Source organism: Notolepis coatsorum (genome assembly GCF_963971535.1).
Source record: "Notolepis coatsorum genome assembly, chromosome: 5".
NCBI classification, from domain to species: domain Eukaryota; kingdom Metazoa; phylum Chordata; class Actinopteri; order Aulopiformes; family Paralepididae; genus Notolepis; species Notolepis coatsorum.
Window position 1 is genome coordinate 152,651,916 of NC_140169.1, and position 27,090 is coordinate 152,679,005.

General features: G+C 45.8%; 1 protein-coding gene across 1 annotated transcript in view; it reads right to left on the reverse strand.

The window, feature by feature from the left end:
- atf2 (activating transcription factor 2) overlaps nt 1–27,090 on the reverse strand; it is a gene marked incomplete at both ends in the record, with an annotated part of 100,004 nt that overhangs the window by 33,359 nt on the left and 39,555 nt on the right. The window contains one exon of the mRNA XM_084315418.1: nt 10,049–10,129. Coding sequence (XP_084171544.1) covers nt 10,049–10,129 — 81 coding nt within the window. The remainder of the gene's footprint in view (nt 1–10,048; nt 10,130–27,090) is intronic.

The following is a 27,090-nucleotide window of genomic DNA, read 5'->3' on the forward strand; positions in this document are numbered from 1 at the left end:
GGGGGGTACCATGGGTGGTTGGGGAAGGGGGGGGTTTACAGGTCAGGGAGGATTGTACCGAACAAAAGATTTCATGCAGGGCGAGGCCGACTTAATGTGCCCCCTCCTCCTCGCTGAGCGCGTGCCAAGATGCCCCCAGCTGGCTGCCGTACCCCCCCCCCCCCTTCCCCCCCCATGCGGTTGGCCCCGGCGACGGCGTGCTGGGCAGAACGCTGTCTCCGCGTTTGTCATCTCCGCGTTAGCCCTCGATCCCTGACAACCCCCCCCCCCCCCCCTCCACCAGACAGACCAGACAGACAACACCCGCCCCCCCCCCCCCCCCCCCCGCCCTCCTCCATATGCTTTACCTGTTAATTTCCAGAGGGGCGCCTTGCTGTGAACACTTACAGGTTCTGTGATCCGTGCTTCATCATCACCGTGCCACTGATCTGCCTAACAACGCCCCACATCCTGCCGCCCTTCAGACATCAGCGCTCGTAGAGGAGCCACCTTTAGCCGGAGCGGCCGGGAGGACTCTTCTTCTTCTTCTGGACGGGGGGGGGGCGGACACACGGCACCGGTAACGCGGGGGAATATTGGCACCGTTTTTCTTTTTTTATATAATGTAGGAGCTATTTGATTGTTTTTGTGTTATGGCTGTAGTTGGTTAAGTTCACCACTGGGTGGCAGCACGGAGCGCATGGGTTTTTGGATAGAGGCACAGGTGTAGGCTATTGCGCAGCTATCAGGTAAGGGTGACAGGAGAGGTCTCACGATTTTTACCGCACGCACGCATCCTCGCTCGTTTTTATTATTATTAATATCATTTATTTTTTATCAAATTTTTCTTTATTTTCCCTTTTCAACACGAAACAAGACAACACAGTAACAGTACAGTAACAATAATAATGAACAAGACATCACAGGACAATAACAGCAATAATAATAATAATAATAATAATAATAATAATAATAATAATAATAATAATAATAATAATAATAATAATAATAATAATAATAATAATAATAATAATAATAATAATAATAATAATAATAATAATAATAATAATAATAATAATAATAATAATAATAATAATAATAATAACGATAATGACAAGATAATCAATTAAATCAGAATAATGAAAATAAAATAGTTACAATATAAATTATATATATTATTATTATTATATTATATATATATACTATAAGGTGAGACTACCTGAGCACCCATCATCCCCAGTATCGACAACCAAGGCCCCCACCCCATGAGGACCCCGAATCCGGCGCCCCAGCGAATCAGAGCATCATGCCTCTATAACACTCCGACTCACCGAGACCTCGAACCAGGGGCCCCCAGTCCGAGAACGCGACCACCAAACCCCACCACAACAGGGGCCCAAACTGCCCAACCCCATATGGACTATAAATATATATATAAATATACTATCGTTTGGCTCAGCCACCATGTATGTAACTTGAACTTGAACTTAAATGGGAACTTCACCCAAAAGGCAAGTGACACCGACTGGACATTACGTTTATTATAATTGCGTGTCAAAGACGAGGATTTCCCGCGCCCAGCCGAGCGCATACCACCAGGTAGGGCTGACGCCTATTAGTCGACTAATCGGTCGAAAGGAGCCATAGTCGACTAGCCAACCTCTTAGTCGAATACAAACAAAATATATATATATATTTATAATTTATTTTTATTTTTATATTTTTTTATCATTCTTTCCAAAAGAAAAGAGGCCTAGACACGTGGCTAACGCTAATGGCACGCATACCAGAGGCTAACTGCCTAAGAAAACAGGCACAGAGGCACTGAAAGAGGATTTCACCCATCTAATGAACACACTAGACTAGACAAATATCAAGATGTATCCATCAGTGGACCAATTGCATGCTTTTGCAGAGGACAACAAGCCTTCAGTCGACTCCTTCAGACATTAAGCACCCCCACAGCCCAAATGGAATGATAATTATTTTCTTTAATTAAAATTTAAAGCAAATATTAAAAATTTAAAAAAATAAATAATAATAATTGTCAACCAATAGTCTACTAACGGCAAATTTTGGCCAATCATAGTCGACCATCCAAATCCTTAGTCGGGGACAGCCCTACCCCCAGGACATCAGGATAGTCGCTACAATAATATATGTTATTTTTTTAAGATGGTGTTTATGCCGTTGGTATCTTCCTACTTCACTGTTCATACTTTTTGCACATGACTGCTCAATAATCCATCCCACTGTTATTGTTATTCTAATTAGTGTGTATATACTGGACCACATCGTAGACAGTTGTATACAGCCCTGGCCTATTTCTATTGTATAATTATATTCTATTCTATTGTGCTTCTATGTTCATTTAGTTTATATTCAATTTAATTTGATACCACCTTTAACATTTGTATTCTTCCCGCAATTGTCCGTCAATCAAATACAACCAAATCAAATTCCTTGTATGTGAAAACTACTTGGAGGATCTTTCTGATTCTGATTCTGATTAAAAGAAACCATTAGGTTATAACACTTTGGTCGCCAGGCTTATATTCATAATAAACCATCCCACGCCAGCTCTATTTGTCTATGGAGAAGTTCCCCTTCTTTGCAGGGCTATAACTTTTTAAATTGTATTGCTAAATTGACATTACTATGTGTTAGGGTTTGTAACCGACCTCAAACGCAACGGCACAGAGAGAGTTGTTCAGAGTTAGCCAAAGCAAGGGCGTATTTATTTTCAGAGTTACAAGATGGAACGAAGTTGAGCAACCGAACAAACGGGGAATCTGGCATGTGAAGGTTGTTGCGGCTCTGCAGATACTCCCAGTAGGTGGTGGTGAGGAATTGGCTTGTGATGTCTGAAGCGGCTCTGCAGATCCTCCCAGCTTTCACTCCCAGTGGAAACGGAGAGAGAGAGAAATCTGAGTTAGCCCAGCGCACAACAGAAACAGAGAGGTGACTGATCCAGTATATATCCAAGTGACTTGATCTTCGGTGTACCACACACAGTTAGCAGAGTCCAGAGAAAAAACAATACGGTAATCCAAAGTGTAAATCCAACACAAAAATAGGTGAGAACAGTACAAACAAAAACGGGATCTCTTCGGTGTTTCACAAACACACAAAAAACTGATGATCCAAAAGAACTGTTTCCAAAAACTCACCAGAGCGCAACGCGTAAAGCGGGCAGATAACGAGGCGCAGCTCAGAACGGGAAACCAGGTTCTCCACAGGGATTCTCCACGAAAGTCCTGGAGAGCAAAAGACAGCAAACAGCGACGGGGAAGGCAGGCAAATGCAGGAGTATTCAGAACGATCCAACATCGATAGTAGGGGGATCAGGGTATATAAAGCCACAGGGCGCTGATTACAAGCTGTGACAGCTGCGGGATGAAATTGATACTTGCTCCAGAAGCGTGTGGCGGGGAGAGCACCAATCAACATGGCACCTTACAGGAACGGAGCGTGTGGCGGGGAATGCAATTAATCAACAAAGTACCTTAAAGGAACGGAGCGTGTGGCGGGGAGCGGACCAAACCTCACAGTACCCCCCCCTCCACGGGAGCCACCCGGCGACCAGGCCGACCCGGCTCGCCCGGATGGGCACGATGGAAGTTGGTGATCAGGCCGGGATCCACAATGAGCTGGCGGGAGACCCAGCTCCGTTGTTCCGGACCGTACCCCTCCCAGTCCACCAGGTACTGGAACCCCCGACCCCGCCGTCGAACGCCCATCAACCGGCGGACCTGCCACTGGGGGTGACCGTCCACCATCTCGGGAGGAGGTGGTTCCGGAGCAGGAGGCATCAGGGGACTGAGAGAGACAGGCTTAACCCGGGACACATGGAAAACGGGGTGAATGTGCATGGACGCAGGAAGCTTAAGACTCACCGCCGCCGGACTGAGTACCTTCAGAACCTCAAAAGGTCTGACGAACCGGGGTTTAAGCTTCTTGGCCGAGGACCGAAGTGGAAGGTCCCTTGCGGAAAGCCACACCCTCTGCCCAGGGTGGTACGTCGGCGCAGGAGCCCGGCGCCGGTCAGCCCCACGACAGGCACGCTCTGATGACCGGAGCAGCGCGGTCCTGGTGATCTCCCAGACCCGACGGCACCGGTCGAGGTGGTCCTGTACGGAGGGAACTGCCACCTCCGTCTCCTGTGCAGGGAAAAGAGGGGGTTGGTAGCCCAGGGATACCGCAAAGGGTGAGAGGCCGGTGGCGGAACTGACCATGGAGTTGATGGAGTACTCGACCCAGGGAAGGAAACAGCTCCAAGAAGCTGGTCTCTCGGCAGCCAAACACCGAAGAGCAGACTCCACACTCTGGTTCATCCTCTCCGTTTGTCCGTTAGTCTGGGGATGATAACCAGAGGAAAGACTGACCGTTGCCCCCAATCCCTTGCAAAAAGCCCGCCATACCTGGGAAGTGAACTGGGGCCCCCGGTCCGAGACGACGTCCTGGGGAAAACCATGGAGGCGAAACACGTGGCGTGTCAGGAGGTCCGCCGTCTCGGCCGCCGAGGGAAGCTTGGGAAGGGCCACGAGGTGAACCCCCTTGCTGAACCGATCCACCACGGTCAGTAGGCACGTGTTCCCCTGGGAGGAGGGAAGACCTGTGACGAAGTCCAGCGCCACATGTGACCAAGGACGGCTCGGAATGGGAAGCGGCTGTAATAGCCCGGAGGGTGCCTGGTGGGAGGCCTTGCTGCGGGCGCAGACTGCGCAGGCCAGTACGAACTCCTTGACGTCGTTCCTCATGGTGGGCCACCAGAATCGACGAGCCAGGAAGGAGAACGTGCGATGAACGCCCGGGTGGCAGGCGAACCGGCTGGTATGGCCCCACTGGAGGACCCGGGACCGGACCGAGTCGGGGACGAAGAGACGATGAACCGGTACATTGCCTGGAGCGCGATGGAAGCGTAGGGCACGCCTTACCACCCCCTCGATGCCCAAGGTGACGACTCCTACCACCCTGGCCTCTGGGAGGATGGGAGTTGGGTCCTCAGTGGTTGGAGCCCCCTTGGAGTGTAACCGGGACAGGGAGTCGGCCTTCGTGTTGCGGGAACCAGGGCGAAACGTCAGCGAGAAGTCGAACCGACTGAGGAAGCTAGCCCATCTTGCCTGCCGGCCATTGAGGCGCTTGGAAGCACGGATGTACGTCAGGTTCTTGTGGTCCGTCCAAATGGTAAACGGCTCCTCGGCCCCCTCTAGCCAATGACGCCACTCCTCCAAGGCAGCCACAACCGCCAGCAGCTCCCGATTGCCGATGTCATAGTTCCTCTCGGCAGGGAGGAACCGACGCGAGTAGAAGGCGCACGGATGTACCTTCTGGTCTGTTGCCGACCGCTGGGATAAGATAGCTCCCAGTCCAGTATCCGAGGCGTCCACCTCAACGATGAACTGTCTCTTGGGGTCTGGATGGAGCAAGATCGGGGCGGAAGTGAACCTCTTCTTGAGGGAGCGGAACGCAGCACACGCCGCTGGGGACCAGTCGAACGGCAGGGCGGGAGAGGTCAGTCTGGTAAGCGGTTCCGCCACTTGACTGTAGTTCCGGATGAACCTTCGGTAGAAGTTGGCGAACCCGAGGAAGCTCTGTAACTCCTTCCGAGAGGTGGGTTCCGGCCACTCCTCCACGGCCTGGATCTTGCGAGGATCAGCTCGGGTCAAGCCTCTCTCCACGATGAAGCCCAGGTAATCGACGGAGTCGGAGTGGAATTGGCACTTCTCCGCCTTGACGAAGAGCCGATTGTGGAGGAGGCGCTCCAGCACACGGCGGACATGCTGGATGTGTTCCTCGAGGGTCTTGGAGAAGATGAGGATGTCGTCTAGGTATACTACCACAAACTCCTCCAGCATGTCACGAAGGACGTCGTTCATGAGCGCCTGGAATACCGCCGGAGCGTTGGTGTGGCCGAACGGCATCACCAGGTACTCGTAGTGGCCCCTGGGAGTCTTGAAGGCGGTCTTCCATTCATCGCCCTCTCGGATACGGACTAGATGGTAGGCACTCCGGAGGTCCAGCTTGGTAAAGACGGTAGCCTGGGTGAGAGGCTCGAAGGTGGAGTTCATGAGAGGTAGAGGATACTTGTTCTTAATGGTGATCTCGTTGAGCTGGCGATAGTCGATGCAGGGTCGAAGGTCTCCGTCCTTCTTCCCAACAAAGAAGAAACCGGCCGCCACAGGAGAGGAGGAAGGCCGAATGAGTCCTGCTTCCAAGGACTCAGAGATGTATTGATCCATCGCTGCCTTCTCCGGGACGGTCAGACTGTAGAGGCGGCTGCCGGGAAGGGGAGCCCCTGAGCGGAGATCGATGGCACAGTCGTAAGGCCGGTGAGGCGGAAGGGCCTGAGCCCTGGACTTACTGAAAACCTCCATGAGGTCGTGGTACTCGGGGGGTATGGTCGAGAGGTCCGGAGGCGGCTCACCAACGGATCTCCGGGGCGAGGGACAGGACGCCGCCTGAAGACACTGGGCATGACAGGAGGAGCTCCAACCCTTGATGGTACCGGAGGACCAGGCGATGTGGGGCTCGTGCAGCGTGAGCCAGGGCCGGCCCAGGACTACTGGGACAAGAGGGGATCTGGTGATAAAAAACTGGAGTCTCTCAACGTGGTTACCAGCAATGGTGAGCAGGACAGGGCAGGTGCGTTGAGTGATGTCAGCCAGGCGGTGTTGGTCCAATGCGAATACTTCCAATGGCCTCACTAGGTCCTCAAGTGGAATGTTGGCCCGGGTAGCAAACTCGAAGTCTAGGAAACTCTCATCAGCCCCCGAGTCAATGAGTGCCTCCACCGTGGCCCGTTGGTCCACCCAGGCCAGGGTGACGCTCATCAGACGGCTAGGTGGTGCACGGCTCTGGGAACGAGAAAAACGGCTCACCAGGATCTCCCGGGGTCCCGGCGAGCCTGGTCTTTTGGCCGGGTGGGGCAGTTGGCGATACGGTGTCCATCCCGACCGCAGTAGAGGCAAAGGCCGGACCTGAACCTCGCCTCCCGTTCAGCTTGGCTAAGATGAGAACGTCCCAGCTGCATGGGTTCCTCCTCGGGCACCGAACGGGAGGCAAAAGAGCCACCAGTCGTGTTGGGAGCAGGGCGACCAGCAGTACCGTCACGAGTACGGGGGGTCCGGAGTACCTCTGGAGGTCCCTGTCGGGTTCTCTCACGTCTTCTCTCCTGGAGGCGTCCGTAGATGCGAATGGCGAGGCTGAACAGGTCCTCGAGGGACTCAGGTTCCTCACGGGTCGCGAGCTGGTCCCTGACTGCGTCGTTGAGCCCCCTCATGAAGGTGAGACGAAGTGCTTGATCGTTCCAACCGCTCTCCGTTGCCGCCAGTCTGAACTCCAGCACGTAGTCGGTGACCCCGCCACTGCCCTGCCGGAAGGTACCAAACCGGGCTCCAAGGTCCTGGCCACGGGCTGGGTGGTGGAAAACCCTGCGGAGCTCAGCCACGAAGTCAGGGTAGGAAAAACAGAAATCTGCCCCCATTGCCCAGGAGGCAGTGACCCACTGGGCTGCCCGGCCTGAGAGCAAGTTAGTCATGTAAGCCACTTGGGCTCCCCTTGAAGTGAATCGACTGGGTTGATGACGAAAAACCAACTCACATTGCATGATGAATGTGGCACAATCCTCGAAGTTACCGTCGAACAACCGTGGTTCGGAGAGACGGGGCTCCCGAGGTGCGGGATCGGGAGGCGCGGGGCCTGCCAGGGCTGCGGGTGATGCTCCGGCCGAGGCTCCTGAAGTAAGTGGGGTTACAAGCAAGGTGTTAACGGTTTCACTCAGCGCTTGTAAGTGGAGGAGAATATTAGACTGCTGGCTAGCCAGAGAGCCCAGGGACCCCTGAATAGGCAGGACCTGCTCTCTGAGTTCCTGTATAGCAGCCGCAGCCGCATCTAGCTGTAGGCTGTGGTCGTTGGTTAACTCTATCTGGACTGCCAACGCTGTTCTGACTCTCTCTGTGTCGGCTGTGGTCGTCATGGTTGGATCGTAATGTTAGGGTTTGTAACCGACCTCAAACGCAACGGCACAGAGAGAGTTGTTCAGAGTTAGCCAAAGCAAGGGCGTATTTATTTTCAGAGTTACAAGATGGAACGAAGTTGAGCAACCGAACAAACGGGGAATCTGGCATGTGAAGGTTGTTGCGGCTCTGCAGATACTCCCAGTAGGTGGTGGTGAGGAATTGGCTTGTGACGTCTGAAGCGGCTCTGCAGATCCTCCCAGCTTTCACTCCCGGTGGAAACGGAGAGAGAGAGAAATCTGAGTTAGCCCAGCGCACAACAGAAACAGAGAGGTGACTGATCCAGTATATATCCAAGTGACTTGATCTTCGGTGTACCACACACAGTTAGCAGAGTCCAGAGAAAAAACAATACGGTAATCCAAAGTGTAAATCCAACACAAAAATAGGTGAGAACAGTACAAACAAAAACGGGATCTCTTCGGTGTTTCACAAACACACAAAAAACTGATGATCCAAAAGAACTGTTTCCAAAAACTCACCAGAGCGCAATACGTAAAGCAGGCAGATAACGAGGCGCAGCTCAGAACGGGAAACCAGGTTCTCCACAGGGATTCTCCACGAAAGTCCTGGAGAGCAAAAGACAGCAAACAGCGACGGGGAAGGCAGGCAAATGCAGGAGTATTCAGAACGATCCAACATCGATAGTAGGGGGATCAGGGTATATAAAGCCACAGGGCGCTGATTACAAGCTGTGACAGCTGCGGGATGAAATTGATACTTGCTCCAGAAGCGTGTGGCGCCGGGCGGGGAGAGCACCAATCAACACGGCACCTTACAGGAACGGAGCGTGTGGCGGGGAATGCAATTAATCAACAAAGTACCTTAAAGGAACGGAGCGTGTGGCGGGGAGCGGACCAAACCTCACACTATGGCCCATTCAACGTCAAGTATCTATTGTTCAGGGTGTAGCAACGTTATAGTTTTTCATTCACATATTCATACTAAAATACGGTCTAAAGTATAAGTATGTTTTTATCGTTTTCTGCAGCATTCTCCAGAACGTGATTTATAGCCCTAAATGCATTATATTGATGATCAAATACAGTTTGATAGCAATCTGCGTGAGATAAAAAATTTCAAATGGACGTGCTTCTAGAAGTTACTACTTATCATCTGATGTTGACCGGATGGGGGGGGGGGGGTCATTTATAATTCCGTGGCCAACGTTAGATGATTCATCTAGTGTGGGTGATATGATCATTAGAGCAGTTTGTATCGAACACGTTAAAAAATAACGCTGAAACTTACCGTAGCTTCCTCGTAGCGTTGGGCGATGAGCGTGGAGCAGAAATATTCCTATTATGGCATGTAGAAATATGCGATCCATCTCCAGGTTGTATACGTCCAAATCATGTTGTTTATCGAGTTATTGGTAACGGATTGCTATCCATTGTGTCTAGCTCGAGTCCTGGGACTATTAGCGAGTGATCGGACCGAATTGGAATGAGCACCAGCTTCCGTTTCCTGTTTCCGGTTTGGGCGATCCACCGATCGGCCACCAGATGGCGCTCTTGAACCGTTGGAGAGTTGAGAGGGGATCAACAGTAGATCTCAAGTCTCCGGGGGAGAAATATGATTGCGATCACAGATTTTTGAAATATTGATATCAAAGACGTGGTACGGCGTCTTTGGCAGAATGAGAGAGAGAGAGAGTTTGTGGGGAAAACGTTGTCGTGAAAAATTTACAAATGTATGTAAATAAATCAACAACAATAACAACACAGCAGCTTTTGGAATACTATGAAACAAGCCCCCAGGTAGCGCCCTCATCTGGTCAAAACAAGCAACTGCTTAAATTTTTTATTATTTTTTTTATTATTATTATCATGCTTTCCTATTATTCTGGTTGTTGTGGCGCCGTTCGTTGGGAGGATAGCAAGTTAAGCCTTTCAAGAGTCTTCTTCTTTCCATGTTAGCTGAATTCTAACACTGCACACTGCACACTCTGTTGCCCATACTACATTTATAGGATTGTGGATTCAATTCGATTCAAATTATTCAAATGATAAATGTTTATCATGTAATTTACATCATGTAAAAATAATTACCAGCTTGGCTTGGACGGGCTGTGGCGAGGGGGGACCGGGGATTCCAGGGACGTTAGGCACCACAGTGACGAGTCTGACGAGCTGACAGAGACAGAGAGAGAGAGGGGGACGGGGAGACAGAGAGAGGGGGACAGGGAGAGGGGGACAGGGAGACAGAGACAGGGAGACAGAGAGACAGAGAGCGAGACAGAGAGAGACAGGGAGACAGAGAGAGGGGGACAGGCAGACAGGGAGAGGGGGACAGGCAGACAGGGAGAGGGGGACAGAGAGAGAGACAGAGAGACAGGGAGACAGAGAGACAGAGAGACAGGGAGACAGAGAGACAGGGAGAGGGAGACAGAGAGAGAGAGACAGAGAGACAGGGAGACAGAGACACAGGGAGACAGAGACACAGAGACAGGGAGACAGAGACACAGAAAAGTCAGTGTACAGCATTAGCTGCAAAATATGTAGACGGTTGTCACAAAATACGAGAACAAGCCCTGTAAATGTATCTGAGTGGCCACACTTGAAAAATGACTACCCGATCGAGTGACTATTTTGTAAATTAATATGTTTCTTGTTGATTGTCCTTACTGTTATTACTAATATTATGATATTTTATTGCTTAATATATGTGTTATTGTTTGTATGTTGAACTTGCTTTGGCAATAAGTATGTTAATATTTCATGCCAATAAAGCCTATTTGAATTGAATTGACACAGGGAGACAGAGACACAGAGACACAGGGAGACAGAGAGAGACAGAGACACAGGGGGACAGAGAGACAGAGACACAGGGAGACAAAGAGACAGGGAGACAGAGAGACAGGGAGACAGAGACAGAGAGACAGGGAGACAGAGACACAGGGAGACAGAGAGACAGAGAGACAGGGAGACAGAGAGACAGGGAGACAGAGACACAGTGACACAGAGAGACAGGGAGACAGAGAGACAGGGAGACAGAGAGACAGGGAGACAGAGAGACAGGGAGACAGAGACACAGAGAGACAGGGAGACAGACACAGAGAGACAGAGACACAGGGAGACAGAGAGACAGGGAGACAGAGAGACAGGGAGACAGAGAGACAAGGAGACAGAGAGACAGGGAGACAGAGACACATGGAGACAGAGAGACAGGGAGACAGAGACACAGAGAGACAGGGAGACAGAGACACAGAGAGACAGGGAGACAGAGACACAAGGAGACAGAGACACAGGGAGACAGGGAGACAGAGACACAGGGAGACAGGGAAACAGAGACACATGGAGACAGAGAGACAGAGACACAGGGAGACGGGGAAACAGAGAGAAAGGGAGACAGAGAGACAGAGACACAGAGAGAGAGAGACAGAGACACAGAGAGACAGGGAGACAGAGACACAGAGACACAGAGACACAGAGAGACAGAGACACAGGGAGACAGGGAAACAGAGAGACAGGGAGACAGAGAGACAGAGACACAGAGAGAGAGAGAGAGAGAGAGAGAGAGAGACAGAGAGACAGGGAGACAGAGAGACAAAGAGACAGAGACACAGAGAGACAGGGAGACAGAGACACAGGGAGACAGAGACACAGGGAGACAGGGAGACAGAGACACAGGGAGACAGAGACACAGGGAGACAGGGAAACAGAGACACAGGGAGACAGATACACAGGGAGACAGGGAGACAGAGACACAGGGAGACAGAGACACAGGGAGACAGAGAGACAGAGACACAGGGAGACAGGGACACAGAGAGACAGGGAGACAGAGACACAGAGAGACAGGGAGACAGAGAGACAGGGAGACAGAGACACAGGGAGACAGAGAGACAGGGAGACATAGAGACAGGGAGACAGAGACACAGAGAGACAGGGAGACAGAGAGACAGGGAGACAGAGACACAGGGAGACAGAGACACAGGGAGACAGAGACACAGGGAGACAGAGAGACAGGGAGACAGAGACACAGGGAGACAGGGAGACAGAGACACAGGGAGACAGAGAGACAGAGACACAGAGATACAGGGAGACAGAGACACAGGGAGACAGGGAGACAAGGAGACAGAGACACAGAGAGACAGAGACACAGAGAGACAGGGAGACAGAGACAGAGAGACAGGGAGACAGAGACACAGGGAGACAGACACAGGGAGACAGAGACACAGGGAGACAGAGAAACAGAGACACAGAGAGACAGGGAGACAGAGACACAGGGAGACAAGGAGACAGAGAGACAGAGAGACAGAGACAGGAGTCACCCCACAAACCCCTGCAGCACCCCATGCCCCACCTATACCACACCTTTCCACCCCACCCAGTGAGAGGAGACATCCCCCCAGCCGACCCCTCAACCGCCCCCAGCAGCAGATTACCTATGCACCCGCCCCACCCACACCCCACCCTTCCAACCCACCCAGTGAGAGGAGACGTCCCCCCAGCCGACCCCCTTACCGTCCGCCGCAGGAGATGACCTATGCATCCGCCCTGACCAGGCCCCCCCCACCCCCACCCACATCAGAGCTGAATGAGATCAAACAAATGTTATACACGCTATGCAGTAAACTTCTAGCAACAACAAGCTAGCAGTCGACCAAAAAAAAAAAAAAAAAAAGCAGGCCAATTGCCTGCTGTTGCCTTTGTTGTTGTTAAATTTGTTCTGTGATGTTTGTTCATTGATTGAATACCTTTATACCCTATAACCTTTATACCTTTTGAACACCTTTATATATATTTTTCATTGATTGAATACCCTTATACCTTATAACCTTTATACCCTTTGAACACCTTTATATATTTTTTTTGTACAAAAATGCAATCATTTGCTATCAGTTGTTGGAACATACAGGGTCTTTGCTCTTCAACATTCGGCCTGAAGAGTAGAGACTCTGATTTTTTACAGGCTATAACAAACAATGACCTCTTAATCCTAACTGAGACATGGTGCAGAGAAGATATAGACACACACTGTCCTCCACACTATAGAGAGGTCATTTTGCCATCAAATAAAACATATTAGTCAGGGCAGAAACTCAGGGGGATTGATAATTTGGTACAAATCACAACTCCACCAGTCAATACAGATTCTAAAAACCGGGAACAATCATATTTGGTTAAAACTAAATAAAGAAGTAATCCCCTCTCAAAGAGACCTATTTATCTGTGGAATATACGTACCACCTACTAGGTCTCCATATTACTCAGACGACATCTTCTCCAACCTTGAGTCAGAAATATGTCTTTATCAAAGTCAAGGTCATGTGCTTGTTTGCGGTGACTTTAATGCCCGAACGGGAACCCACCCTGATTTATATCTGACCACACCATATGCAACCATGTAAACCCGTCCCCTAGAAATAACCATGACACCTCCATAAACAAAAATGGGAAGGACTTATTACAGCTGTGTAGAGGACTGAGTCTCTACCTTGTCAATGGGCGTGTGAGAGGGGACTCACAAGGAAGGTACACTTACTGCTCATCCCTTGGCAGCAGCACAGTAGATTACATGATAACAGATCTGGATCCAGTATCTTTCAGTTCATTCACAGTCAAACCTCTGACCCCACTTTCCGACCACAGTCAGATCACTGCATACATGAAAAGAACTGAGTCTCTCAAAAATCCCCCTACACAGCCCAGTAAACTACACAACATCCCCAAATACTACAGATGGTCCCAGAACAGCATGCAGGACTACCAGAGAGCCATCGCCAGTGATGGGATACAATCACTGTTAGATACGTTCCTAGCCACGCCATACTCTAACAGTGTTGAAGGAGTCAACCTAGCTGTAGAACACATAAATTATATATTTGAAAGAACTGCAATAAAGTCCAAATAAAAATTATCAGGTAACAAACAGAGAAAAACTAAAAAGGACCACTGGTTTGACAAAGAATGTAAAGTTCTTAGAACACAGTTAAGAAGAATATCAAACCAGAAACACATAAACCCACACAATGACACCTTACGCCTCTAATACTGTGAATCACTGAAACACTACAAAAAGACCATCAGAATTAAAAGGAACAATCACGTAAATAAACAATTATGCAAAATAGAGGACTCTCTAAGCTCTAACTCCTTCTGGGACCACTGGAACTCATTGAATAAAGATAAGCTGGAAGAAATGGCTATTCAAGATGGGGATGTTTGGACAAACCACTTCACATCACTCTTTACAACTGTACCCCTGAATACAAAAACGGAAACCAGCCAGATATGTGAAAAATTACAAAAATGGGAAGATATCATAAAGGATAATCAAAACCCTCTAGACTTCCCAATCACAGAACAAGAGCTGAAATCAAAACTCCAGTGCCTTAAAGCTAGAAAGGCCTGTGGTACAGATGGCATATTAAATGAAATGATTAAACACAGCTCTCAAAAATTCCAATTGGCTATTTTAAAATTATTCAATTTGACACTAAATTTAGGCTATTTTCCTGATGTCTGGAATGAAGGACTCATAACCCCAATATTCAAGAGTGGAGATAAACATGAACCAAAAAACTATAGGGGTATCTGTGTGACAAGTAATTTGGGCAAACTTCTATGTAGTATCATCAACACCAGACTCATAGAATTCCTTACGGAACACAGTGTTCTAAGTAAAAGCCAAATCGGATTCTTACCAAATTATCGTACCTCTGACCATATATACACTCTTAAAACCCTAATTGACATTCACGTAAAACAGAACAAAAACTAAATATATTCCTGCTTTGTCGATTTTGAAAAAGCTTTTGATTCAATTCAAAGGTCTTTTCTTCAAAATTCTAGAAAGTGGTGTTGGAGGAAATACATATGACTTGATCAAATCCATGTACACAAAAAACAGATGTGCTGTTAGAATTGGCAATAAAAGAACACATTTCTTCACCCAGGGTCGCGGAGTCCGCCAGGGGTGCAATTTAAGCCCAACATTGTTTAATATATATATAAATGAATTAGCAAAGTTATTAGAACTTTCTACTGCACCCGGTCTGACTCTGCACGATACCAATGTAAAATTACTGATGTATGCAGATGATCTGGTTCTGCTGTCAGCCACTAAAGAGGGTCTACAACAGAACCTAGACATCCTCCAACAGTTCTGCCAGACATGGTCTCTGAACGTAAACATGAAGAAGACTAAAGTCATGATCTTTCAAAGGAGACACGAGTCTCAGAGTTCACATAATACATTTAAATTAGGCACACACATATTAGAAAACACAAGAAAACACAAAAAATCCCACATATTTGGGATTGAAAATAAATCATAATGGTAACTTCAATATGGCTGTGAATGAACTGAAGGAGAAGGGAAGAAGGGCTTTTTATGCCATCAAAAGGAAAATTCCAATTGACATCCCAATTAGGACCTGGCTCAAAATTCTAAATTCTGTAATAAATCCAATAATATTATATGGCAGTGAAGTGTGGGGTCCATTAACTAACCAAGAGTTCCCAAAATGGGAAAAACACCCATTAGAAGTGCTGCATGCAGAATTGTGCAAAAACCTACTTAGGGTCCACAGACACACTGCCAATAATGCATGCAGGGCAGAACTTGGCCAATACCCCCTAATCATTCAAATTCAAAAGCGAGCCATCAAATTTTACACACACCTCCAATCAAGTGACCCCCACTCCTACCACTACAAAGCCCTTCAGAGCCAAGAGATGAACCCAGATAAGAGTCCCCTCTGCCAGCTAGTCAGAAATCTCTGCCCACAAACGCTTCAGGACAGACACCAAGAAATCTGGCCCAACCAAATAATCTCAAAACAAAAAGAAAATTAAATAGAATATTGGAACAAATCAACCAAATCTCAAAGTAAATTAGAATTCTATTTGACCCTAAACAGAGAGTACACGTGGCAGAATACCTGACCACTGTGAATGAGATAAAATTAAGAAAAACATTGACACGGTACAAACTGAGTGGACATAGTCTAGTGATAGAAACAGGCCGTCACAGGCAAAACTGGCTGCCCAGAGAGGCCAGGCTGTGTTCACTTTGCCATCAGGGGGACGTTGAGACCGAACCTCACTTCCTGCTATACTGTGAGAAATACAAGGATCTAAGAGAAGTCTTCTTTGATAAAATAAATAAAATTGATGCACAGTTTATCCATCTCCCTGATCACCAAAAGCTGCTATACATGTGTGGGGAGAAAAGTCAGTGTACAACATTAGCTGCAAAATATGTAGACGGTTGTCACACAATAAGAGAACAAGCTCTGTAAATGTATCTGAGTGGCCACACTTGAAAAATGACTACCCGATTGAGTGACTATTTTGTAAATTAATATGTTTCTTGTTGATTGTCCTTACTGTTATTACTAATATTATGATATTTTATTGCTTAACACTTTGGCTGCCATGGGTTAAATTCATTATCAACCGTAGGTTGCCGGCTCTATTTGTCTATAGAGAAAGTCCCCTTCTTTGCAGGGCTATAACTTTTTAAATTCTATTGCTACATTGCCATTATTAGGGCCCATTCAAAGTCCTATATGTATTGTTCATTGTGTAGCAACGTTAAACTTTTTCATTCACATATTCATAGTAAAGTATGGTCTAATGTATAAGTATGTTTTCATCTCTTTCTGCAGCTTTCTCCAGAACGTGATCTATAGCCCCAAATACATTATATTGATGATGCAATACAGTTTTATGGCAATCAGCGCGATATAAAAAATTCCAACTAGACGTACTTCTAGAAGTTACTACACGTCATCTGATGTTGACCGGATGGGCTAGGGGGCGTTTATAATTCCGTGGGCAGCGTTATACCAATCATCTAATGTGGGTCAAATGTTGATAATAGCAGTTAGTATCGAAGACGGTAACTTTACACGCTAAAACTCACCCCAGTCTCCGCGCGCCGTTGGGCGATCATCGTAGAGTAAAAATTTTATCATTATGGGATGTAGATTTACCCGGTCCATCTCCAGCTTGTATAATGGTATATACGTCCAAATCATGTTGTTTATCGAGTTATTGGCAATTGATCGCTATGTCGTGTGTCGAGATCGAGTCCCGGGACCTATTAGCGAGTGCCCGGAAGTAATACGGCCGTCCAGCACAACCTCTACGGCACTTCCTGTTAAGCGATTGCGCTGATCGGCCACCAGATGGCGCTCCTGAACCGCCAGAGAGCTCAGTGGGTCCTCCTGGTGGATCTCAGGCCAGCGGAGGGGACATATGAATCCGATCCCAGATTTTTTAAATATTGATATCAAAGACGCTGTAAAGCGTTTTCGGCAACTTGAGCATGGCCGGGAATGACGTGTTTAAGCGTTTTCCGGCACCCAAAGTGTATATATATGTTATTGTTTGTATGTTGAACTTGCTTTGGCAATAAGTATGTTAATATTTCATGCCAATAAAGCCTATTTGAATTGAATTGAATTGACAGGGAGACAGAGACACAGGGAGACATTAGTCTCTCCCAGAGAGAGGCAGGCATCACTCCCCAGACACGGACAAGGACAGACAGGCAGGCAGGCGGGCGCACACACACACACACACACACATACACACATACACACACACACACACACACACACACACACACACGCACACACACGCACACACACGTTGCTATTACTATACTGCTGAGGAGGACATTGTATTCATCCTAAACCCCTTACACTTACCTAGATAAGATAAGATAAGATTATTCCCCTCCCCCATGCTGCTATGAGGCACGGATTTCCCCACGGGGATCAATAAAGGAATATCTTATCTTATCTATATACAAATAAAGTTATTATTATATCTTAAGGGTGTAGTGGGCTGTCAAAAGTCAGCCCTCACAAGTATAGCTATATGGTGTACACACACAGTCACACACACGGTCACAGTCACACACAGTCACACACATGCACACGCACACACACACACCCGTCTGTTTCCTGCATATCTCAGCCTCATTAGGTGGGAAGGCTTGCTACTTAGCGCCACACGGAGATACAGTCCTGCCAGGCTAATGGCCCTCTGACTACCTGGGTGAGAGCATATGGACAGAGGAGCTGAGGACAATAATAACTTTATTTATATAGCACCATTCATACAGATTGCAGCTCAAAGTGCTTTACACAAAAAAATGAAACAAAATGATAATACAAAAATGAAAAAAAAGTATAATAATAATAATAATAATAATAATAATAATAATAATAATAATAATAATAATAATAATAATAGCAAAATTAGACAGTAAACAATAAGAAAAGAATTTAATAATAGTAAAGTAAGACGTAAGAAAATTACAAATAAAATGATCAAAACGATAAAATATTTAAGTAACAATGATAGAAATAAAGAAAAATGAGACTATAAAATAAAGATAATAATTCATTTAAAAGCTAGTTTAAAAAGGTACGTTTTGAGCTGTTTTTTTTTTAAACTGGCAACCGAGTCTGCTGTCATAAAGACCTGCAGGAGACATAGGATGGAGAGACAAGAGCTGGAGAGACAAGAGGCAGGGGGAGAGGGGGAGAGAGGGGAGAGAGGAGAGGGAGAGAGGAGGGAGAGAGGAGAGGAGAGAGGGGGAGAGGGGAGAGGGAGGGGGGAGAGAGGAGAGGCGAGGCGAGAGGAGAGGGAGAGGGGAGAGGGAGGGGGGAGAGAGGAGAGAGGGGAGAGGGGGAGAGGGGAGAGGGATGGGGGAGAGAGGAGAGGGAGAGAGGGGAGAGGGAGGGGGAGAGGGAGAGAGGGAGAGGAGAGAGGGGAGAGGGGGAGAGAGGAGAGGGAGGGGGTTTGAGGAGAGGGAGAGGGGGAGAGAGGAGAGGGAGGGGGAGAGGGGAGAGGAGAGAAGGGAGAGGGGGGTGGATGAGAGGATGGGTGGATGAGAGGAGGGTGGATGAGAGGAGGGGTGGAGTGGATGAGAGGAGGTGTGGATGAGAGGAGGGTGGATGAGAGGAGGGGTGGATGAGAGGAGGGTGGATGAGAGGAGGGTGGATGAGAGGAGGGTGTATGAGAGGAGAGGTGGAGGAGAGGAGGGTGGATGAGGAGGGGTGGAGTGGATGAGAGGAGGTGTGGATGAGAGGAGGGTGGATGAGAGGAGGGTGGATGAGAGGAGGGTGGATGAGAGGAGAGGTGGAGGAGAGGAGGGTGGATGAGAGGAGGGTGGATGAGAGGAGGGTGGATCATGTGAGTGTTCTGAGGGTCCAGGAGAACCATCTCCCACCAATAGCCTCCATTACAGTCTGTAGGATCTGAGTGAAAATCAGGTTATGAAGCAGCTTTTCAGCCAATCTTCAGAGAATCAAGTGGTGGGCGGCTGGGTGGCGCAGCGGACATTGCGGTCGTCACCAACACAAGAGACACCGGTCTCGAATCCCGGCTGTCGGCGTTGCCTCCGGCTTGGGCCGGCCGTCATACTGACTCAATTGGCAGAGTCAGCGAGAGGGGAGTCGATGGGTGGTAGTCTGGTCGTTGTAAACAGCGACTCCTACAGGTCAGTCAGGGCGCCTGCACAGCAAAGACAGGAAAATGGCGGGGGCAGTGTGAGCCTCCCACACGTTACACCTCGCCAATGAGAGTCCGCGCTGGCAGGTGAAAAGATGTGACTGGCTGCCTCCACATGTATCGGAGGGGACATGTGATGCAAGGCTTCTATCCTCCCTACGACCGGCCAGTGGGGGGGCACATGCGAGCAACGATCAGGACAGGGGAGGGAGAATTGGCACAAGAGGAAATTGGGATGGGAGAAAAGTCACAGAAAAAGGGTGAGAAAAAGTAGATAAAAAAAAGATAATCAAGCGGTATCTTGAGTATAAGGTGGTTAGAATACTCTCTGTGACAAATACAGTCCAATTAAAATGGACAAATTGATCTCCCTCATTACTTTTAAGGACTCTATCACAGAGTTGTTTACGCACACCTGCAACTGTAACGCAGCCTTTTAACTGTAATTCATTCACCTTGTAATTGTATATGGTTGTTTGTTTGATGTGTGTGGACCTTGTAGAAGTGGAGCAATCTTCCATTTACATAGGTATGTATTTTTAGGCAGATTTTCCACACTAACGTTGAGGACAGTAACAGTTGTGCTTAGGGCTGCACGATTCTTGCTCAAATGTGAATCACGATTTTTCTCTCTAAGAATTGAGATCACGATTCTCTCACACGATTCTTATTTTATCAATAAAATCATTTATTGCACTCTTTCTTAAACTTATACATAACATATATCAAAGTTCTTGACTTAAACTTAAACATAACATATATGAAAGTGCTTGACTTAAACTTAAAAGTCTCTTGTAACATGCAAAATAACTCAAGTCAGAATCGTCATCATTTAAAAAAGTTAAGTAAAAAGTAAAAAAAAAAAAAAAAAAAAACATTATTTTTATTTGTTTATAACAAAGAAATCGTCATAATTTAGAAATTAGATCGCATAGGTCAGGGGTCAGCAACCTTTATTATCAAAAGAGCCACTTTTCCCCCCTCCCACAAAATAAAAATAACACAGTGTATATATAACGTTTTATATATCCCCAAGCATACCCCACATTTAGCATAAAACGCCTGACAATTGCATACCCAAAGTAATTTGCGATTTATTATACTTTATACATATAGCACACAGTTTGTTGCATTAATGGAATTATAAAGCAACAAAAAGAAATGTTTTGACTTTTTATTGCTGTTTTGACCTGTTATAACAAAGGAAAACCTCAAACTCTTATGAAGAGGAGAAAGAATACTGGCTGTGTAGACCTATTTTTAAATAAAACACAGAAGAGGAGACAAAACACTGGTGTCTGTAGACCGACTTTGAAATAAAACCCTGAACTATTCAGGTATATTTGAGTCCTTCCCTTATTTGTGGAACATTTATAAAATAAAAAGTAGTCCACTTTGAAAAAAGACTACCATGTGTAGACCTACTTTGAAATAAAACACAGAAAAGGAGAAAAAACACTGGCATCTGTAGACCTACTTTGAAATAAAACCCTGAAATGCAGCACATTTTTGCACCACATATCAGGCATACAGGTAAGCCTGCATCGTTAGTCGTGAAAGCAAATGAATCTGTCCACGCTGAATTAAACCCTCTATTTTCCTCTGACTTTCCTTTTTCTGGATTTATCCATGGTTACCTTACTGGGGGGTCGGAAACTCAAGATTAGCCCCTTGCAGACGGCAGGGAGAGGCGCGGGGTGTGACGTACTGTATATTTTAGTTGATGAAATATTTTTGTTGACTAAATATTTTAGTTGATGAAATATTTTTTAATTTCAGTGTCACAGTATGACATCGATCTCCAAAGAAAATCCTTTATTTTTTTGGGGCCAGGGAGCCGCAGCTGATTGGCTAAAGAGCCGCAGGTTGCCGACCCCTGGCATAGGTCTATGAATCGAGATCGCGAATTTTATTCGATTAATCGTGCAGCCCTACTGCACACTAACGTTAGCCAACAGAGGTCTGTACCGTGAGATCTGACAATGAATGAGAGCCGGCAGCAAGGAGCCGGGGATGCATTCAAGAGCAGCGTTTGAGAAAAGCGCAAATCAAAATATACAGCCATTGTCACACATTTGACAGGTGGTTTTTATCAAAATAGTTTAATAGACTAGTATATCAAATTTCACTTCGCAATTTTTACATTTTCTATTAATTTTGACTGGCAGGTGCAGCAACTTTTCCCTAGGGGTGAGTTTTGTTTGCTCTCTAAATTCGTTTTATTTAAGATTTGACAATAATGATTTTACTTCAGATGTTAACAATATAAAACAAAGGACCAGGAATTGTCAATCTGTGGGTATTGCAGCTCAGAGTATTACTGTAAGAAAGAGCCCAGTCCCGGATAATATCAAGCCGAGTGGCAAATTCCACTTTATATTGTCTCTTAAAACTACAAAAGGTTCCCACGATCTGGAAAAACACTCCATACTAGTCCCAGTAGCTAAGGTCAAAACGCAAAAGGTATTAACACTATGATCGCCGGGGACGAGTTTACACGTCATTCCTAGCCATGCTCATTCTGCCGAAGACGCCGTAACTCGTCTTTGATGTCAATTATTTCAAAAATCTGTCATATTTCCTTTCCGGAGCCCTGAGACACACTGCTGATCTCCTCTCAACTCTCTAGCGGTTCAAGAGCGCCATCTGGTGGCCGATCGGCAGATCGCCAACCGGAAATGAACCTTTGAACCGGAAGTGCTCATCCATATGTGGTCCGGGCACTCGCTATCGTTAGAGAGACTCCGTCTTGATACAGTGAACATCGATCGGTGCAAATAACTCGAAAAAACAACATGATTTGGACGTATATACTATTATACAACCTGGAAATGGATCGGGCATTTCTCCATCCCATAATAGAAAAAATTCTGTTCCACGCTCATCTGCCAGCGGCGCGAGGAAGCCACGGTGAGTTTCAACGTTATTTTCTAACGTCTTCTATACTAACTGATCTGATGAACATATGACCCACTCTGGATGAATCATCTAACGCTGCCCACGGAATTATAAACGATCCCCCGCCCATCCGGTCATCATCAGATGATGCGTAGAAACTTCTAGAACCACGTCCAGTTGAAATTTTTTATCTCGCACAGATTCCTACCAAACTGTATTAGATCATCAATATAATGCATTTAGGGCTATAAATCACGTTCTGAAGAAAGCTGCAGAAAACGATAAAAACATACTTATACTTTAGACCATATTTTTGTATGAATATGTGAATGAAAAAGTTTAACGTTGCTACACCCTGAACAATACATATAGGACATTGAATGGGCCATAATAATGGCAATTTAGCAATAGAATTTAAAAAGTTATAGCCCTGCAAAGAAGGGGAACTTCTCCATAGACAAATAGAGCTGGCGAGGGATGATAAATTATGAATTTAACCCATGGCGATTAAAGTGTTAAACTACTTCAGGCCAGTCGCTCTCACTTCCTTAGCCATGAAAACCTTCGAGAAGCTAATTAAGAGTGAGGTTTTTACGGCAGACGGAGAATAGTCTGGACCCTCTGCAGTCTGCCTGTAGAGCTGGTCGAGGCGTAGAGGACGCCACCCTGTCCTTGTTAAACCTCTTGTTTAGACGTCTTGAGAGCCCTAAGGCCCAGACCTTTATTCATTGATTTGTCCTCTGCGTTTAACACTATCCAGCCATACTTGCTTACTTGCAGAGAACCTTATTTCCATTTTAAGAAGGGAGTTACTGTATCTTACTGTAAGCGAAAACAGCGTTTTTGTGTAATTCAATAAACACGTTGTCATGTTTTCGCCTGATTATCGAATCTTCCTGAAATCAACGCTAGATTATCATTATTATGTCCCCTCGTGCATACATGAAATGTGCCCTGGAGCGCGGCGCTCCCCCCTCGCCTCCTGCAGCCAATGGTAAAAAGCCACACACATAAAACACAGATAGCTTCAATTGCGGTAGAAAAAAATATCAGATCAACGCAAGATTTTATATATAGAGTCCTTACCTGGTCTCTGATGTAATGCAAAAAAGATAATCCAATTATCTGATCGCCATTCCAGTTATCCACAGCGATCCTGTCTCCGACGTTATTGGGCATTGCACATGAACGGGCGGGCGGGGTCAGTTGTCCAAGCCATCCCTACAAGCGTGTGTTTTGCCCGAGTGGTTAGGACCCGCCCCCACGCCGCAGGTCGGTAGAGAAAAGAAACTACACCGTTTCGAATGGAGTGCAATAGCGGCCGAAGGCGTTAGAGGGCGGTATAAGACCGTCTGCCAGCTCAGACACATTCAGAACAGTATGCACAAGGTGCCCCGCTGAATTATGAATGGCAATAGCGAATAAAAGAAATACCGTGAGAAAAACGTAGTTCTACGTTTCCGGCACTCAACCGTCGGGCAACAGAAACGTAGTTCTATGTGAACGGCACCCAATGTATTAACCGCTTAAGCCCTAGCCATATTTTCAGAAGATTTGCCTAAGAATACATACCCAAGTAAATGGAGGATTGCTCCACTTCTACAAGGCAATTAGCATGTTCTAGGCATCTAGGGACATATATGGACCTCAGGGAATGTATTCCCAGTGTCAGAAATATTGTGTCTGTTACTATGCTCAAGTAAATTGTAATGAACCAAAGGAGAATCTCAATTATTATTATTATCTTTTTTTTCCATCTTTGACTGTGAATAACACCGCTAACACGGCTAACATTGACCAAAAGTGAAAAATGCATTCATTCAGCACCTTCTTGAGGTGTACTAAAAATCTAAGCAAATGAATAAAGGGCAGATGATTTACATGAGTTTTTGTAGATACAGTACTGAATTTTGCCATCCGGACACATGCCATTTGAAATATGAATATAGAATATCAGGCCTATAAATTACCTTATTATGGCCAAGCCATACATCTATGGCTCGGCCCAAATCTCCTCTTTCCAATGGCAGAGTTAAATCTGGATTTAGTACCACCAGGCACCCGTTGAAATCTACTATAAATACAGTTACTTTTGTATAATGTCCATAGCTCTGCCATTTTTTACCGGATTGCATATTTTTTCTCTCTAGAAGTTCACAGAAAGGTAGCGAAACAATGTACGTTGTATTTTATGGCAATAACGTTGAGGTTTGTTCGAACCATGAGATATAATCACGATTTTCACGTCAATAAAATGGTTGGACTACGTTTGTATGCGGCTGGTGTGAGCTGGGTAGTATAGTTTTACGTCCATCGAAAGCCCTGGGTCTCCTCTTTCTTAGGACTACAATGGTTTCATGACGGCGTCATGTCCTCGCGTCTAAATGCGCAGAGATTTTGATAAATCATTAGTAAACAAACGTATATATATACACTTTAATATATATAAATATACACTTTACACCACATTCGTCATCGCACACACTCTGCCCTTCTGAGCACTAGGGATGGGACTTTCTAGCAAAAGTGCTATTCGAAAATTCGTGTTTCATAATATCGAATATTCAAAAGCTCATCTTGAGACTCTGGAAGTCTGATGCAGCACCCTCATTTGAAATGTGGATAAGAGAGCTGGGTGAGACCCTCTACTTAGAGAGAGCTGGGTGAGACCCTCTACTTAGAGAGGCTTAGATTTAAAAATACAGGACGGAGAAAGGTGTTTGATAAGACATGGGGACCGGTGTTGGAATACTTAAAGTGTCTGAGGGAGGATGAAGATGATATATAAGTTCACAGTGTTACTCTTATTATATTAATGTCTGAAGGTATATTCTCTGTTTTGTCTTGGCTTTTTGCCTTTTTCTAATGCTTTGATTGTTTGGTATCTTTCCTATTTTCCAGTAAGAATCTACTCAGCTTATTCAACTATCCTGTTTATTTGTATGTATAAATCCGCCAAATGAAAGAATGTTTATTTTTTTTTATCTTTTTTTTTGTTATATGCCACTGTAAACTTGTTTTTGAACAAGACGAAAAATAAGATTGCTTGTGTGCATCATTATGGAATGTAAAGTAATGTGCAATAAAAATACGTATAAAAATGGCTTTAATAAACAAACAGAAACAGTAACATGTGCATCTTTTTGATCAATTAGGCTATGAAAATTAGGCTGCCTCTAAATATAAAAAGGAATTAAATAAGAATGTTTGCTTAAAAAAAAAAAAAAAATTAAAATTTACAAAACGAATATTCGATTGTAAAAAAATGAAATCGATCTTAATAACAGAAACGACTATTCGAATTTTCGAATATTCCGTCCCATCCCTACTGAGCACCTAGCAAGCCTGACCTGTAAAGCACTGAGTACTTGTTTATCCTGGGATGGTTGAGCGAGCGTACACGCCCCGTTTTCCAGCAACGCATCACATGTGGTGGCGGATCCCTATATGTTTATCCTATATGTATATATCATATACATCATACATATTGTGGCAGATATCATCCCCCGTCCCATGGCTACGTGAAGGATGGGAGATACTACTGCCACGGGAGGAGTGGAAGCAATTAGGAAGCTGATTAGGACTGATAGAACACACCTGTGCACCATTAGATCACCCACATCCAACACACACACACACACCAGACACACATAACATAAAACACTAGGACAGACAGAGTATGGGTGAGGTGAGGAAGGAGCAGGAGTACAGAGAGAGAGATATTGATCCAGAGTTTTGTGAGGTGAGAGGTAGTAGAGAGGAGAGGTGAAGGCGAGAAGGTGTTTGTTGTGTACTGGACCCTAGACTGGCTGAGAAACCCCATTGTGTACTGACCCTGGACCGGAAGACAAACCCTGAGTATTGAACAATCCCTTTTTTGTACAAGAGCCTGTTTTGTGTTTTTGACCTTGGACTGTTATACGACCACTCTAATTGCCCATCAGACTATATTTGCTCTAATTCAATAAATATATTTTATTGATTGAAATTGTGCTTGTGTGGACAATTTAATTTGTTTGTTTTTGAACCGTGCCGTGACGAGTCTGAACACCACCAGGCTCGTCACAATATATCAAACATGTCAAGTGTTGTATTGTATAATTTACATTTAACCAAAGAGACCTCTGTGGGTCGAGACACACAGACATGTACAGAGGTTATTGAAAAACACAATAACAAGCTCTTTCACAACCAGAGCAGCTCATAGAGAGGAAATTTGGCAAAAACATATCTTGCAAAAACGTACCACTGAGATAGGAAAATAACAGAACATCTGGTAGAGTTGGCAAACACAGACACACACATATACGCACACACACACACAAATAGCAAAGTTATCCTCCCATGCGGAGACAAGTGACGTACATTTGACTATAAAGAGCTAGGCCAATAACATGTGTTGTGGTTTTGATGGCCCTGGCTTTGGGCTGGTGGGGCCCTGGATTCGGGGTCATTGAGGCGTGATGTTCTGGTTCTCTGGGATGGTGGTTTCGGCACCTGAATATATATTTTAATATATTTTAAGAATTTATTACTACAAATTGATTGATTAAATGTAATTGTCATGTCTTATTCTGTTTATTATATTCTTCGTTATTATTTTTATTGTTACTGTATTGTTGTGTCTTGTTTCATGTGGAATAATAATTAAAAAAAAATTATCACAAAAGAGCTAGGCCTATAACACTCAGGAGGATTTTTGGAATAGGGAATTGGAT